Source organism: Eumetopias jubatus, unplaced genomic scaffold (genome assembly GCF_037043125.1).
Source record: "Eumetopias jubatus isolate StellerSeaLion01/CBP00866 unplaced genomic scaffold, mEumJub1_p1.0 scaffold_10, whole genome shotgun sequence".
NCBI classification, from domain to species: Eukaryota; Metazoa; Chordata; class Mammalia; order Carnivora; family Otariidae; genus Eumetopias; species Eumetopias jubatus.
The window spans coordinates 26,118,238-26,132,944 of record NW_028274816.1 but is presented as its reverse complement, the minus strand read 5'-3'; the positions used below and the strand labels follow the sequence as shown (position 1 = coordinate 26,132,944).

Below are 14,707 nucleotides of genomic sequence, written 5' to 3'. Positions count from 1 at the left end.
TATCTTGGCAGAGATTTTTTTTTTTTTTAATTTATTGATTTGGAAAAAATTGGCAAAGACAGCAGTATTTATAACATTTTGATTTAAAAAAAGAGTACAGGGGTGCCTGGGTGGCTCAGTTGGTGAAGCATCTACCTTATGATCCCAGGGTCCTGGGATTGAGTCTGGCATCGGGCTCCCTGCTCAGCGGGGAGCCTGCTTCTTCCTTTCCTGCTCCTCCTGCTTGTGCTCTCTCTCTCTGTCAAATAAATAAATAAAATCTTTAAAAATAAATAAATAAATAGTATAGGCTTATCTGTCTATCTTTGCAGTTTTTTTTTTAATCTTGATAGTTTTAATGCCAATTTAGTGAGCTAAGCAATGGATTAGAAGCCAGAAAGCCAGTTAGTGCTAAAACAGAATCACTGTGTGACCACATAACTTCCTCCTTGGCCAGACTGAGAGCGAAGACGACTGTCATGAATAATACTAATATCCTCGAAGCACAGCCCTCTGCTGATTTAGATGGCTACAGATCAGTAGCTTCACTGTTTCACACACTGGTGCAAGGTGTGTGTGTGGTGGCATTCAATGATTTTAATGACCCTTTTTGCCCATCCAGGTGAGAAAATACCAAAATTGAGGTCTATTGATTCCCTAGAAAGAATCTTAAGAGACCATATACTTTACTTGTATTTTAACTTACTCATCTTAATATTTCTAAGATAATATTTTCATAAAATGGTTAAGCGTCTGCCTTCAGCTCAGGTCATGATCCCAGGGTCCTGGGATCCAGCCCCACGTGGGGCTCCTGGCTCAGTGGGGAGCCTGCTTCTCCCTCTGCCTCTCTCCCTGCTTATGCTCTCTCTATCTCTGTGTCTCAAATGAATAAATAAAATCTTTAAAAAAAAAAAGAAATCCAAACAATAAGTCCCTTTTGTATCTTTTGGTCACCACCCAATGCCACTTTCCTCTCCCGAGATAACCAGTGTTAACTGGTTGTTACATAGCCTTCCATTCCTTTTCTGTACTGATACATAAATATGTCTTTATATGTTACATATGATTTTCACATTAATACATGATATCACACTGTACATATTTGCTTAATTTTCACTTAAAATGCTTATAGAGAGCTCTTTAATCTATGTTTTACTCCCACCCCTTCATCTAATTTAAGTTCCTCATTTTGCAGAAGTGGAAACCTAAGTCTAAAGTAGTAAAATGATTTTTCTAAGGCCAGAGTAGGGACCAGAGCCCAGCCAATATTTTTAAAATCAAACAAAAATCAATTGTTATTTAGTGAACAGAGTTTGCAGAAAGTGAAAGGGGAAAAATCCACTCAGATCCAATCTCTCTAATAGTTAAACTTATTTTTTCCCTCAGTTTAGCTTGTTTCTGACTGTATGCAGAACTCCTTTTTTTTACATAGTTGTAATCAAACCACAAATTCGACTGGTGTTCACTTTTTCACTTATGGTTAATCAGATGTTCATGTTACTATGAAGTTGACTAGTTAACTGGCAATGAATGGTGATCTAATATTTGATCGAATAGTCAAGTTCTCTTCCCACGAAACTAAGCTCTTCCCACTCTACTGAACCCTTTCCTCTCATCCCTCAAGTTCCCACTACTCGCTTCACCTTCCCCTAGATCCTGGATCGTGTCCATTCTCATCCCCGTCAAAGTCATTTCTCAACTCAAAGAGCTCCCCCATCTCCACGCTGGGTCTCCAGGGGTATCTTACTTTCCTGGACAGGGGTCGCCTCGGGGGTTCCGAGGTTCCCAAGAGGAGGCTTCACCTGTCAGGCCCCGGAAGTCCAGGAAATGAGGGTCGCTGTTGGCCACGCCCCAGGGCTCTGTTTGGGAACCCCCAGAATTTATTGGAGAGATTGCAGGGGTCATGGTGGGGTCAGGGCGAGAGGGCCGGCCAACCTTCTTCACGTGACCCTGTTTCCCCCGGGGAGGAGTTCGTTTTCCCACCACAGGGGGCGCTGGGGCCGAGGGGCGAGGGGCTAGGGGCCGCCTCCCTCCCTTCCCGGGTACTTCTGGGCGTCGCTCTTGGGCCTGGGAGGTGACGCCATCTGCCCGCGACGGGGGCGGAACGCACTTGACGCCATCTCCGGGCGCCCGGCGTGGGGGGGCGCTGGGTGTGGGGCGGCTCCGGGGCCGGGGATGGCGGCGGCCGCGGTCGCGGCGGCTCCGGGACGAGCGGGAGGAGCCCGAGGAGCGCCGTGAGATGGGCCGGTGAGTGTCGCCGGGAGTGCGGGCCGCTGGGCCGGCCTCACCAAGGCCAATAGGGCCTGGGCTCGCAGCTTAGGAGGAAGTGGCCCCTTGGAGCCCATTGCCCCGCCGGACCGGGGCCCGAGAACCGCAGACGGGGAGAGCGAAAGAGGCCGCGCCTAGAGTCCCGCGCGCTTTTCTCCGGCCCGGCCCAGAAGGCGGCCTCAGGCCCCGGCGCCCCCGCGGCTGTGTCCTGGCGGGCCGGGGTGTCCGAGTCTTCGGGGCGGGAAGGGGCCCCCAAACAAGGAAGCATCGTCTGCGGGGCCTTGTCCCTGTCCCTCTGCTTCAGGGATCGACTCCCCACCCCTAAACGTCAAATTCCCAATTTCGGGCCCTACCCTTGTTGAAGCAAGGATTGCAGGATCACGGGAAGCCATAACCCGTAGTCTCTTCCAAGCGCCACTCTTTTCTGGCGGGCGTACCTCTCGCCCTCACCGAATTTTGGGTTCAATCTCTTGATTCTGGGCTGTGACTAGCAGCGTTGGCAGCTCACCGGAACAGACCCCCTTCCCTGTTAGCTCGGTTAGGGTCACGAGCTGCATCTTCCCTCTGAGAAGTCCTCATCGAGCCCCTCTTGAGGCCGAGGTTTCAGATTCCGAAATGTGTTTTGCGTTGTTGGACCCTGGTGGACAGGCTTGGCTCTTTGTTGTCATTCCCCCAGACCTCTTGCTGCTTTTATTTCTTTTATTCGACTGTGTTTGGCTAACCTAGAGGCAGGTTTTCCTTAAGGTTTTAGTTGCAGGAAGCAAAGATCAATTGGAGATATGACCCCAATTTCTTTTGCAAACGAGGGAGAAAGCTAATTGCCTTTCAGTTACTGGAACTGCTGGCGAAGAAGGGATGCAAGACTCGTACCCACTGTGTAATTTGTGTTTATGGAACTGAGTTTTTCTTTCCCCCTTGTTTTCCTGTCTCATCGTCTTTTCTTGTACATACACACCTTGCCAATCTTAAGAGATAAATGTTGCTTCAGTTTGGTTAGAGGCTTGCAGTTCTGTAGGACTTGGACAGGAAAGTGGATAGTTTCTCAGAGTACTGGTTAGTACTGCTTTATCTGTTGTCAGAGATTAAGGATCCATTCTTCAGTGTTTGATGTTCCTGGCATGTGTAGATTCAGATATTGATAATTTAGTGTGAGCTTTGTTTCCCCATTGTTAATAGCTACATGAGGACCCAGGCAGTATTTTCATTTTCTGTCACACCTGATTCAACACTTGGTACGAAGTTGTCACTCAGAAAATTTTACACTCACACACAGGATCCTATTTTTTTACCCTGAAAATCTGTTAATAAGGCTTCCCCTTGAGTGACTCCCCCTTGACCTCTTTTTCTGCCCCAGAAACATAAATAATTGTTCTTTTTCCTCTAGTGCCACTTTTCTCATTTAAATAACCTCCATATCTGTGTTTTCATCAGCCCTGAATAAAGGTGAAATCCATGTAGTTGATTTTTCCAGCTTCCCATTGTTCACATGGGAATAATGTTGAATCTTCCATTTTTAGTTGCACATTTACCTGAAATTGGGATTGGAAGTAAATTTAACCTTTGGGGAATAAGTACAGGTAGAGAATGAAGAATATGATGTTAAGGAAAACAATGCAATTTGACACACATTGAAAATTTTTTTCAGGGATGTCTTTCTACAAATTAGAGCTTAAGAGATAGCTGTTTCTCTATTCAAATGCCAAAAACTCGATAAATGTGCTGGTACCTCTGGAGCAGAACATGAGGCAGGCACTCATGGACTTTAATGTTTTTGTGGCTTTAGAATTACCTTGATGACCCTGGGGAAGTGAGAGGCTAGACTCCTGCTTACTTTATTCCTGTTTCTGTCTTCTAGGCTCCCAAGGCAGTGGGGAGGACACTGCTTCTTACTGCAGCTGCTCAGAGGCACTACTGGAAGCTCAGGTAATAAAGGGAAATTTGGATACCTTGTTGCCAAAAAAACCATCTGGGATTCAAAAGTGGAAAAACAGAACAGTCTAATATCCAGATCCAAAGACCTGGAGCCTTGATTGGAAGAAATAGGTGACAAGGTTCATGCATTGAAATGCTCAGACGAAAAGGGCACTTTATGACAATGGACAGAAGCATGTATGAGAGGTGACAGCAAGAGAAAGGAGGGAGAGAACTTTCTTATGAATCATAGAGACCCAGACAGGTTTGGAGGAATGGAACCAGAATTTAGGAAGTGGTGCCTAGAGCAGACCTACAGTGGAAAAGGAACCATTGGCAAAAGAAAGAGAATGAATGAAGAAAGTCCATTGAAGATGGTTAATGAGAAGAAAAGAAGTCTTTCCAGACTAGTGGGGGACGTCTGTGTGTGGTCAGAAGAGTTTTGTTGCTCTTTAGGGAAGAGGAGAAACAGATACATTATAGAACACACTAGTACAGCCACTTTCCGCATAGGGCCCAAGTTTGAATGTAGTATCTCATGGGGCAAAGAAGATGCTATTTTTCAGTGGCACCCGGGTCTTTGAGGTAGTGGTGATACGAGGCAAAGGAGGATGAGAGTTTAACCAGGCCTGGGGTGGGGGGATGGGGAAAGGTGAGATCATAACCCAAATTGGGCTGGGGAAAGGAAGCAAGGATGAGGTCATATGTTGGAAAGAAGATAGCACGGTAATCTTTGGTGACCAAAGGAGAAGCTTAGGAAAAAGAACCAGCAGCAACAACCATTTGGTCAGATCTTTTAGGGGAGAAGGCTGGGAAGAGTCAAGGTCCCCATCAGAGGCACGCCTGATCATGAAGCTGTTGGTCTCTCTCGGGTTGTAGAGCCCACAGGTTGTTTATGCGTTGGTGAATGTTTGTAGCTCTCTTTGGTTTCCCTGACTGTTTCTTTCACGTCCTGGGCTGGATGAATGAGGGAAGGGTAGCGTCCTTGTTTGCCCCTTTCTCATGCCTTTTTTCCCCAGCAGTCCCCTTTGTTGCATCTTCCTCCATGGGCACAGTTTCTGCTACTTCCTTTGACTTGGTCTGCCCCTAGGTTACTTTTCTTTGCTTCTGATTTGTTCCCTAGCAGATGTGGGCGCCCCCACCAGCAGCAGAGAGGGGTGCAGGGGAGCCACAGAGAAGCCCCTTCTGATGTCCCAAGGAGCAAGCCGACCCCTTCCAGGCTCCAGGAACACCACAAAGCAATATGAAACCTGTTCATGAGAGGAGTCAGGAATGCCTTCCACCAAAGAAACGAGACCTCCCCGTGACCAGCGAGGATATGGGGAGAACTACCAGCTGCTCAACTAACCACACACCCTCCAGTGATGCCTCTGAATGGTCCCGGGGGGTTGTGGTGGCTGGGCAGAGCCAGGCAGGAGCCAGAGTCAGCCTGGGGGGTGATGGAGCTGAGGCCATCACTGGTCTGACGGTGGACCAGTATGGTATGCTGTATAAGGTGGCTGTGCCACCTGCTACCTTCTCCCCAACTGGCCTCCCATCTGTGGTGAACATGAGCCCCTTGCCCCCCACATTTAATGTAGCGTCTTCACTGATTCAACATCCAGGAATCCACTATCCCCCAATCCACTATGCTCAACTCCCGTCCACCTCTCTGCAGTTTATTGGGTCTCCTTATAGCCTGCCCTATGCTGTGCCACCTAATTTCCTACCAAGTCCCCTCCTTTCTCCTTCTGCCAACCTCACCACCTCTCACCTTCCACACTTTGTGCCATATGCCTCACTCCTGGCAGAAGGAGCCACGCCCCCTCCCCAGGCTTCATCCCCAGCCCACTCATTCAACAAAGCCCCTTCTGCCACCTCCCCACCTGGGCAGTTGCCACACTCGAGTACTCAGCCACTGGACCTTGCTCCAGGTCGGATGCCCATTTATTATCAGATGTCCAGGCTACCTGCTGGGTACACTCTGCATGAAACCCCTCCAGCAGGTGCCAGCCCGATTCTTACCCCTCAGGAGGGCCAGTCTGCTCTGGAAGCAGCCGCTGCCAACGGACAGAGACAGCGAGAACGAAATTTAGTAAGACGGGAAAGCGAAGCCCTCGACTCCCCCAACAGCAAGAGTGAAGGCCAGGGACTGGTGCCAGTGGTAGAATGTGTGGTGGATGGACAGTTGTTTTCAGGTTCTCAGACTGCACGGGTAGAGGTGGCAGTGCCGGCACACCGAGGGACCCCAGACACCGACCTTGAGGTCCAGCGGGTGGTTGGCGCTTTAGCTTCTCAGGACTATCGTGTGGTGACAGCTCAGAGGAAGGATGAGCCCAGCCCCCTCAACCTGTCGCATCATACCCCTGACCATCAGGGTGAGGGGCGAGGGTCAGCCAGGAACCCAGCAGAGATGGCCGAGAAAAATCAGGCCCGAGGGTTCTACCCTCAATCCCATCAGGAACTGGTGAAACATAGACCTTTACCCAAAGCAATGGTTGTAGCTAATGGCAACCTGGTGCCCACTGGAACTGACCCAGGTCTGCTGTCCATGGGCTCGGAGATCCTGGTGGCATCAAGTTTGGACATGCAGGCCAGAGCCACCTTCCCAGATAAGGAGCCAACGCCACCCCCCATTACCTCCTCCCACTTGCCCTCCCATTTCATGAAAGGCGCCATCATCCAGCTGGCTACAGGGGAGCTGAAGCGGGTGGAGGACCTCCAGACCCAGGACTTTGTGCGCAGTGCCGAAGTGAGCGGGGGCCTGAAGATTGACTCTAGCACGGTCGTGGACATTCAGGAGAGCCAGTGGCCTGGATTTGTCATGCTGCATTTTGTGGTTGGTGAGCAGCAGAGCAAAGTGAGCATCGAGGTGCCCCCCGAGCACCCCTTCTTTGTGTATGGCCAGGGCTGGTCCTCCTGCAGCCCTGGGCGGACTGCACAGCTCTTCTCTTTGCCCTGCCATCGGCTGCAGGTGGGAGATGTCTGCATCTCTATCAGTTTACAGAGCTTGAACAGTAACTCAGTTTCTCAGGCTAGCTGTGCTCCCCCAGGCCAGCTGGGTCCCCCCCGAGAAAGGCCTGAGAGGACAGTCTTGGGACCCCGAGAGCAATGTGACAGTGAGGGGAAAAGCCAGCCGTCAGGTGAGGGCTCCCAAATGGTAGAGGCCTCGCAGCCGGAGCCTGGTGCTCAGGCCTGCTGGCCAGCCCCAAGCTTCCAAAGATACAGCATGCAAGGGGAGGAGGCACGGGCTGCACTGCTCCGTCCCTCTTTCATTCCGCAGGAGGTAAAACTGTCCATCGAAGGGCGTTCCAATGCAGGAAAATGAACCTCTCTCCCAGACCAGGACTGGGGCTTTACCCCAGAGCTGGGCCTCACCGTGAGCAGGCAGAGGATTTGCACATGCCGAGCAGGGAATGGCTCTCTTGGCAGTGAGATTGGGGGGAAAGAGGAGGCATAAAGGCAGCCTCCCAAGGCAGGGTCTGTTGCTCATTACCCCATGGCATCCTTTCAGGACAGCCCCAGAGGGTGCTGTGATGGGGGAGCAGCAGGCCTGAGCCAAGGAAGGATGGGGGTGCACACAGGATAAGAAACATTCCAAATATCAGGGCCTCCCTGTTCTTTCCTCCCCATCCCTAGCTCCTGCAAGGGGAAAGTCGGGCTTTGGGGGCAGGTGGCAGAGGGAGGGAGCAAAGAAAGAGCCAAAAATGATGATCCACAGCTTATAGTAGCAGTTCAACTGTCTGAAGTTTTTTTCCTTTCTTTTTTGTGGTGGGAGGGCAGGAAGCCCCATGATCGGGATTAAGAGGGTTCCCACCCAGAACTCTTCTTTTGAGAGCTGTGCACTTTAAAGGGTGATTTTGTTACAGATGTCTGTGGGTTTGTGGGGGAGGAGCACTCATCTACAGGACTCTGCTTGATCCTGTGCTTCATTCAGCCCTTTCCCATCTCCCCACCGTTCCTCCCACAAGGCTTCTAGCACTGGGAGAAAGAGAAGCCCCTCCAGGGTTCAGAGTGAAGTACTGCGTTGGCGGGACCCAGTCAGGGGACTTTGGGAGAAAGACCTGATGGCCAGGTGACTGGTCTCTAGGCAGGGCTTCTGGAAAGGTAGCTGACTTAACAGAGCTCCTTGTACCCAGCATGCCAGACCTACTTCGAAATCGTACCGAATTTCTAGTTGGTAATGGTGACTTTTGAAAGAACCAGTGGACCTTTGTCCCCAGTCCCCTACTCTCCTCCTCTGTCTATGTTGTGCCTAAGTGCCTGCGCTGCCCCCACCCTTCTGCCCTGTCCTCAGCATGGTGTCTTGACCTGGGCCTGATTTGTAGCTGCACTGTCTTTCCCCTTCTGCAAAATTGTTTTTGTCCACTCTGACCAAGACCTCTAGTTTTTGGTGTGGAGGGATCTCTCTGATTTCCTCTATCACTTATATTCCCTGTTTTCCAAAACTCATACAGAAAGAATCATGTCCTCTCCTCTTCTGCAGCTGAAGAGCTTGGTAGAGAAGCAAGAAGGGAACTGTGCCCTGGGTCAGGGCAAATACACCTGGCTGGGCAGTGCCCGTCCTCGTGTTTTACACAGCCCCTCCCATCTTATTCCACTTCCGATCAGCATTCAGGCTTCTCCCAGCCATCCCCTCCCGTAGCCCACTCTAAGGTTCTGGGATAGTCTTGATAAGTTTCCCGTCCCTGAAGTCTCCTAGATCTCATTTTGTGGTGGATTGTTCCTCTGCAAAGAGCATTCTCAATCTTAGTTGCATTTGCCCCCCCTTGTGTCTTAAGCTCACGTTTTCACAACTTTTAGCATAAGCTTGGACTATGGGTTTCCACTGGGTATTGAGAATTAGGCTCCCCCACCAGCTTTCAGGTGGGTGGGTGGGTTTTTTGTGTGTTTTTCAGGGGTCTTCAGACTCTTGAAGCAACTCAGGGTATTGTCCACTCAGCTCTCTGATGAGGCTTCTCCCAGTGTATGATCCTGGCATTTCGTTTAGAAATGCACCTGGACTGGCCGAGGCCTTGCCTGTCATCAGGAGTCCCAAACCTCTGAGGTCTGATCTCTGCTCTGTCGAGGACTTCAGGCAAGTCTTGTGACCTCTCGCTCTTTCACTTCCTCCCCAGCTGCCAAATGGGGATAAATAATCTTACCTACCTCCTGGGGGGAGGGGGAGTTCTGAGAATGGAGTCATTCTTAGTGTTCAGGTGCTAAAGGTTGTTCTCCTGGGGGAACAAAGTGACTGAGACCGGCTTGTTTGCTACAAGCCCTACACGCCACTGTTTCATTCCTAGAGAGTAGTCAGTCAGGTTTTAGAGGCCCATCCAAAGGAAGCTACTGACCTGACTGTGAGTACTTAAGTCTCCGGGTCACCTCAGAACCAAACACCAACTCTGGTGAACACTCAACCTTGGATGCGTTTGGGATCCTCACCTTTCCCTTCTCTGTCCCCCATTTTCTCTGAATGCTGCTTTCTCTGGCTTGTTTCCTACAGAGGGGGCCGATGGGGCTAAGTCTTGAGGAACCCTCTCCGATGACAGCCCTGGGAGAAGGCCTCATCTCTGGCTGTTCTGTGATCAGCTCATTCCTAGGGATTATTGTTTGCACGGGTTTCTCAGAAACCTCCTTCCTCATAGGAAGGCTCACCAACTGAAGACAGTGGCATGCACACAGTAGACACTCAAGAGGTGTCCACCAAGGACACGAGTTAAGCTTCCTCCTGCTGGGAGCAAACTTCTGTCCAACCAGATACAGTAGTTGAAACCAAGTGACCCTCCACTTCCCAGCCTGGTAATTTCCACTTAATCCTGGAAAGAGAACATCATGTGCACGTTGGCAGGTTGGGCCCTGACTTTTCTGCTGCTATTCCTCTTCTGTCTCTTGCCCGTGAAGGAATAGCTGCAGCTCTTCTAGTACCATGCCATGTGTACGTAATCTATGAATGCTCCATTTGTGAAGCTGCAGAGGTGTCTTTTGTAAAGTATGGGCTCCCAGGAACTGAAGCTCTGTGCTCTCAATCTTGGTCAGAGCTGTGGCGTTCTGCTTGTCTTTTCCCTCCGGTTCAGTCTTTTCTTCCAGGTATGAGAAATGAGAGGGGCCTCTGGTGGTCTGTTCTTCCTTAAAGGAATTTCCTAAGTTGGCAAGAGACCGAAGAGTGGTTTTGAGATAGTGAGCATTTTAGTGGGAAGCTGTCAGCTTTTTGGGAAATGGGCAATTGAAGAAGGCCAGCGCCGCTCCCTTGTCAGTGGTAGGAAATTCCCAGAGTTTAGGAATAGAAAGGAGGACCGCTAACTCTGGCACTAACCAGGAATGCCTACACCAGTTTGGGAGTAGAGTGATCAGGTAAGGGATGGGTAATACATCCAAGTCTTGGATCATCGTTCCTCTCAAGATGTATATGGTGTACATGGTGGGGGCGCATGGAGGGTGGTGGCATGGGGGAAGGGGATTCAGAGCTGAATACTTATATCCGAGGGGAGGGGCCCTAGCAGATCTGGACTGACCCTTCTGCAGTCTTGGTCCCAGTCAGTCATAACACCAAGGGCTTTGCTCTGTGCTGCTTTGCCACTGCTGCTGTCTGCTCACTGTCCTGCCTGCTGCCCTTGTAGCGCCCTGCCCTTCCCTGTCTGACCATATGGAGGAAATCCAGGCATCCTGTCCATTCTTACTGTGCAACTCTTACTTTATAGCAAAGTCACGTTGAATAGGGATAGTATGAAATGCTGCTGGTGGGCTGGTGAACCCAAAGGGATGTGGCTTCAGTGCTTGTTGGGAGCCCTTAGGCTCCAAATATCTGACTGTCTTGAGGGAGAAGCAAACAGGTCTTAGTGGGCGTTTTCTATGTATTAATTGCTTTCCTTTGTGGTATCGTATATCCTGTTTTTAAAAAATAAATGATGGGGAACCAGGTTAGGGCCTTTGCCAGCATCCTAGGGAGGGTCATCTAGCTCTAGTTATGTGGATTCTGGGACTGAAGAGGGTTTGAAGTTTGACCGAAATAGCCCCTCAGTGGGGTTTAGTTTTATTTTTACCAGTGGACATCATAGGAGATAAACAGGGTGGTGGTATGATTTAAACCTGCAACATGCATGCACATTGGAGAGTTGAATGATCACACTGGAGGTGAAGGGTGGACATGGGCTGACTGGGAAAGGGCCTGGGTCCTTTGGAGTAAAGATACCTGATTAAATTGGCCATGGAGATTAGGTCACAGTTTTAAGAGCGAGGTAAATTGGGTGGAGGCCAAGTTTTAGGGAGACTTCCTGGCCTCCTAGGGCTAAGTTTACTAAACCACACTGAAGCTACAATACTTTCCAGATGGGAAAAAGTGTACACTACAGTTGAAGAGCTGGACTGTGCAAGGTTGGATGTTGACCAGGAACCTATTAGCCCTTTGCTGGGAAGCCTGCACCGTCCAGCTTCCCTGGGCTAGAGAAGGCCTCCCACATTATGCAATAATAAAATAAGCATCTGGGTCTTTGCAGCCATCAGTTGCTCTTTCAACTCTAGGGTCCATCTTTGGGCCAGAAGCCTGCTCTGGGCCTAGGATGACACTGGCCCTCGAGATGCTAGAGTCGACTGCACTCTCTCCTTACCTGCAGACTATGCACAGTGCCTGGGGTGGAAGGAGAGGTGGTGCGGTTTGCCCTGCTGAGCCTCCCCAGCAGGAACAGTAGTAATAAATGCACTTTTCACACTAAGGTTTCTTTATTAGTTCTCCCGTTAAGCCTAGATCCTCCCCCAGTAGGTTGCAAACTCAAAGTCTGTGTGATCCCAAAGCCATTCTACTGCAAATGCCCAGCAGTGAAGATGGCCTCAAATTGGGTTCCTGTCTACAGTGTGTGTATGGCAGCAGCCCATGTGCCTTTACCTATTGTCAAACTTGCAAGCATTTATTTCTGTCTTTATGACTGTCACGGGGACTGAGGTTCTTCAGAGAGCGAGCTGGTGACACCGTGGTTTTACACCCACTCCCTGGACAGGGAGTTTGCACGTGGTTGTGAGTTGTGAGTGGTTAGTGCATTGCTGGCAGGGTTCATCCCTCACTTACTTGATACTCACACTCGAGAGAATATAGATTGTGCTGGGAAGAGACTGTACCCGTGGCAAACTTGAAGTATTAAAATAAGGCTGTCCCCTACAACCTTCCTAGTCACACAGGATCCCCGTAGCCAAAACAGTATATGTTCCAGCTGCAGAGAGCAGACTGCTCTCAGCTTGCACAGCACCTTAGGGGAGGGAAGAATATATGGATAGGGAATGGGGTGGAGAAAGAAAAGTTGGGAATGTTGCCATCAGGTGGCTTTAGGGTCCTGAGGAGTAAAGAAGGACGGCACTGGGGAGGTCTGGATGGATCTGATTTGTGTAGGAGTTCCCTGTAGATAAATTACTGATCCCCCAACTACTATCCCCAGTATGTAATGGCTGAATTAATATGTAATCAACTGCATTGTATCTAAAGCCTTAGAACTAGTCAGGTGCTCCCCCCACCCAGTACCATTTCTTACCCTCTAATCCTACCTGATCTTTAACAAAGCATTAATAATTCTAAGGATAATCTCTATTTTGTTGTGCTTTTTTGTAACTGTTTTAAATAAATCAATTTGTACTGTATATTTGTACTTTTGTGAGATCCTTTTTGCTGTTTTACCATTTTAAGTCTCTGTACTTGGCTACACACAGATTGTATTTTTATTGTTAATGCTCTTCTTATGGATACCTGCATTTAACTTGTGGACTATGTAAACACAATATATATCAATATCTATATATCTATATATCTATCTATATAAACTACTAGCTTTTCCTTTTGGTGTTTGCGCCTTCTTCTTATCCCAGCCTTAGATGGTGGCTGTTGGGTGGGGGATAGAAGGCCTTCATGGGAGAGCTTGTAATGGCTAATAGTGCCCATCTTTATGTGGTGGGCTCTGGGCAGATCTGCAGTTCTGGTGGTGTGTATTTCAGTGACCCAGAAGTCTACCTGTAGACTTAGATACTAGTACAATCAATCACAAGGACTTGTAGATGTCCTCACTGCTGGCCTTTTCTCCAATTCTTTTCTTTCCCCAAGAATGCTTCCAGAAATTGCTGGAATACATCAGCTACAATCATAGCTACTGCTTCTAAACTAGAAAGCTTGCCAGTAGTAAGAGGTGAAACACTCAGATACAGGACTGTGACTCAGATATATTTATTGAGCACTTACTAGGTGCCACAAACCATCCTGTTACATATATTAATAATTATATTAATACGTTTATATATATATGTATATTAATAGTCATTTGTTGCTTATACTATTATTTCCATATTGTGTTTGGGGAAACCAAGACAGGTTAAGTAACTTGCCCAAAGTTAGTTTTTAAATGGCAGTGCAGCATTTTAAATCTAGGCATTGGGCTCCTGAGTTTGTATTAACTCCTAGTTTGCTAGGGAAAATTAAATGAGATAATCCATGTAAAGTGCTCAGAATAATCTTTGACACATAGTGAGTGCTCAACAGTTTTGAGGCATCTCAAGTAGGACTTCAGTATGGAGATCTGTGAGAGACAGACATTTGACGCAATTAAGTACTTTCCTTCAAATGTCCAGTACTTTGGAATAAGCTTATTAAAATTTTTGTATTCCCAGAACAGAAATATTTCAGCCTGCCTGGTAGGAATTAACCCTAGTTTGGTGGTGGGGAGGGGGTCAGTTAACACTATTAAATAGCCTTAAACCTATGGAGGTCGGGGAGGAGTCCAGGTTTCCTTGTTATGATATTGGAAGAGGTCCACATTCCTGGCATAGTTATTTCTCTGGCTACAACTTAACTAGGGCACTTCCTTCTGGACCTCAAGATCTATAATTATCTAAACTGTACACAACCTTTGGTGCAGGCTAAGGAAAGTTCTGTACTTGTTCTGTACCATCACAGACACTTTTTAGAAATGACCTCAGCTCTTGTCTCCTCCTTGGTTTGGCAGACATACAAACTGGTCATTTTGCTCTGGCTTTGACCACTGTCAACTTGAGCTCTCATCTCACCTTAATTCTGGGTTTTTCTCAATGGGTGTTAACCTACCTTGGCTCTGGGACATAAATAAGACGGATCATCTCTTCTTTCAAACAAGAGTTCCTTGGTGCTATAGACCTTAATATTAGAGCTATTTCTATGAACATATTCCTAAATGAAGGTGACTGCTGTCTAGGATAGAATTTTTAAAGTCTGGCAACTAAAACCTGCTGGGAAAAGTAGCCAATACCTAAGCCTAAATACTGCATCTCTTTAGAAAATGCCAGTTAGGAGGAAAGGCGTCTACTGAATTTGGAAAAGGTAAGCTAGGTTTAAGTGGCCTTTGGGACCATAGATGATCTTCGTTAGGGTTGTGGGAATGGACCCACAAAGTCAGCATCAGTTCTTTCTTTAATGTCATGCCTCATCAACTTGTAAAGGCCCAAACAAGGGATCTCTGGGTCACCTAAACTGAGGAGCACCCTCCCCTCAGAAGACAATCCGCCAGAAGTCCCTGCCTCAAATTTCTTTCCTAGATCACTTCATTTGCTAGAATGAAACGGAGAGAAAGCACAAAAAGACCAG

The 14,707-nt window shown here is 48.4% G+C and overlaps 1 protein-coding gene across 2 annotated transcripts; it reads left to right on the top strand.

The window, feature by feature from the left end:
- Positions 1-2,118: 2,118 nt before the first annotated feature.
- ATXN1L (ataxin 1 like) lies at positions 2,119-12,741 on the top strand. Of its 2 annotated transcripts, none has more exons than XM_028094571.2 (3): positions 2,119-2,226; positions 4,103-4,170; positions 5,285-12,741. In XM_028094571.2, exon 3 carries the CDS (start codon positions 5,402-5,404, stop codon positions 7,463-7,465), a length of 2,064 nt encoding a protein of 687 aa, XP_027950372.1. In that variant the 5' UTR covers positions 2,119-2,226; positions 4,103-4,170; positions 5,285-5,401; the 3' UTR covers positions 7,466-12,741. The 2 variants fall into 2 exon arrangements, with proteins under 2 accessions (XP_027950372.1, XP_027950381.1); XM_028094580.2 differs by having other exon boundaries at positions 5,282-12,741.
- The last annotated feature ends 1,966 nt before the right edge of the window (positions 12,742-14,707 follow it).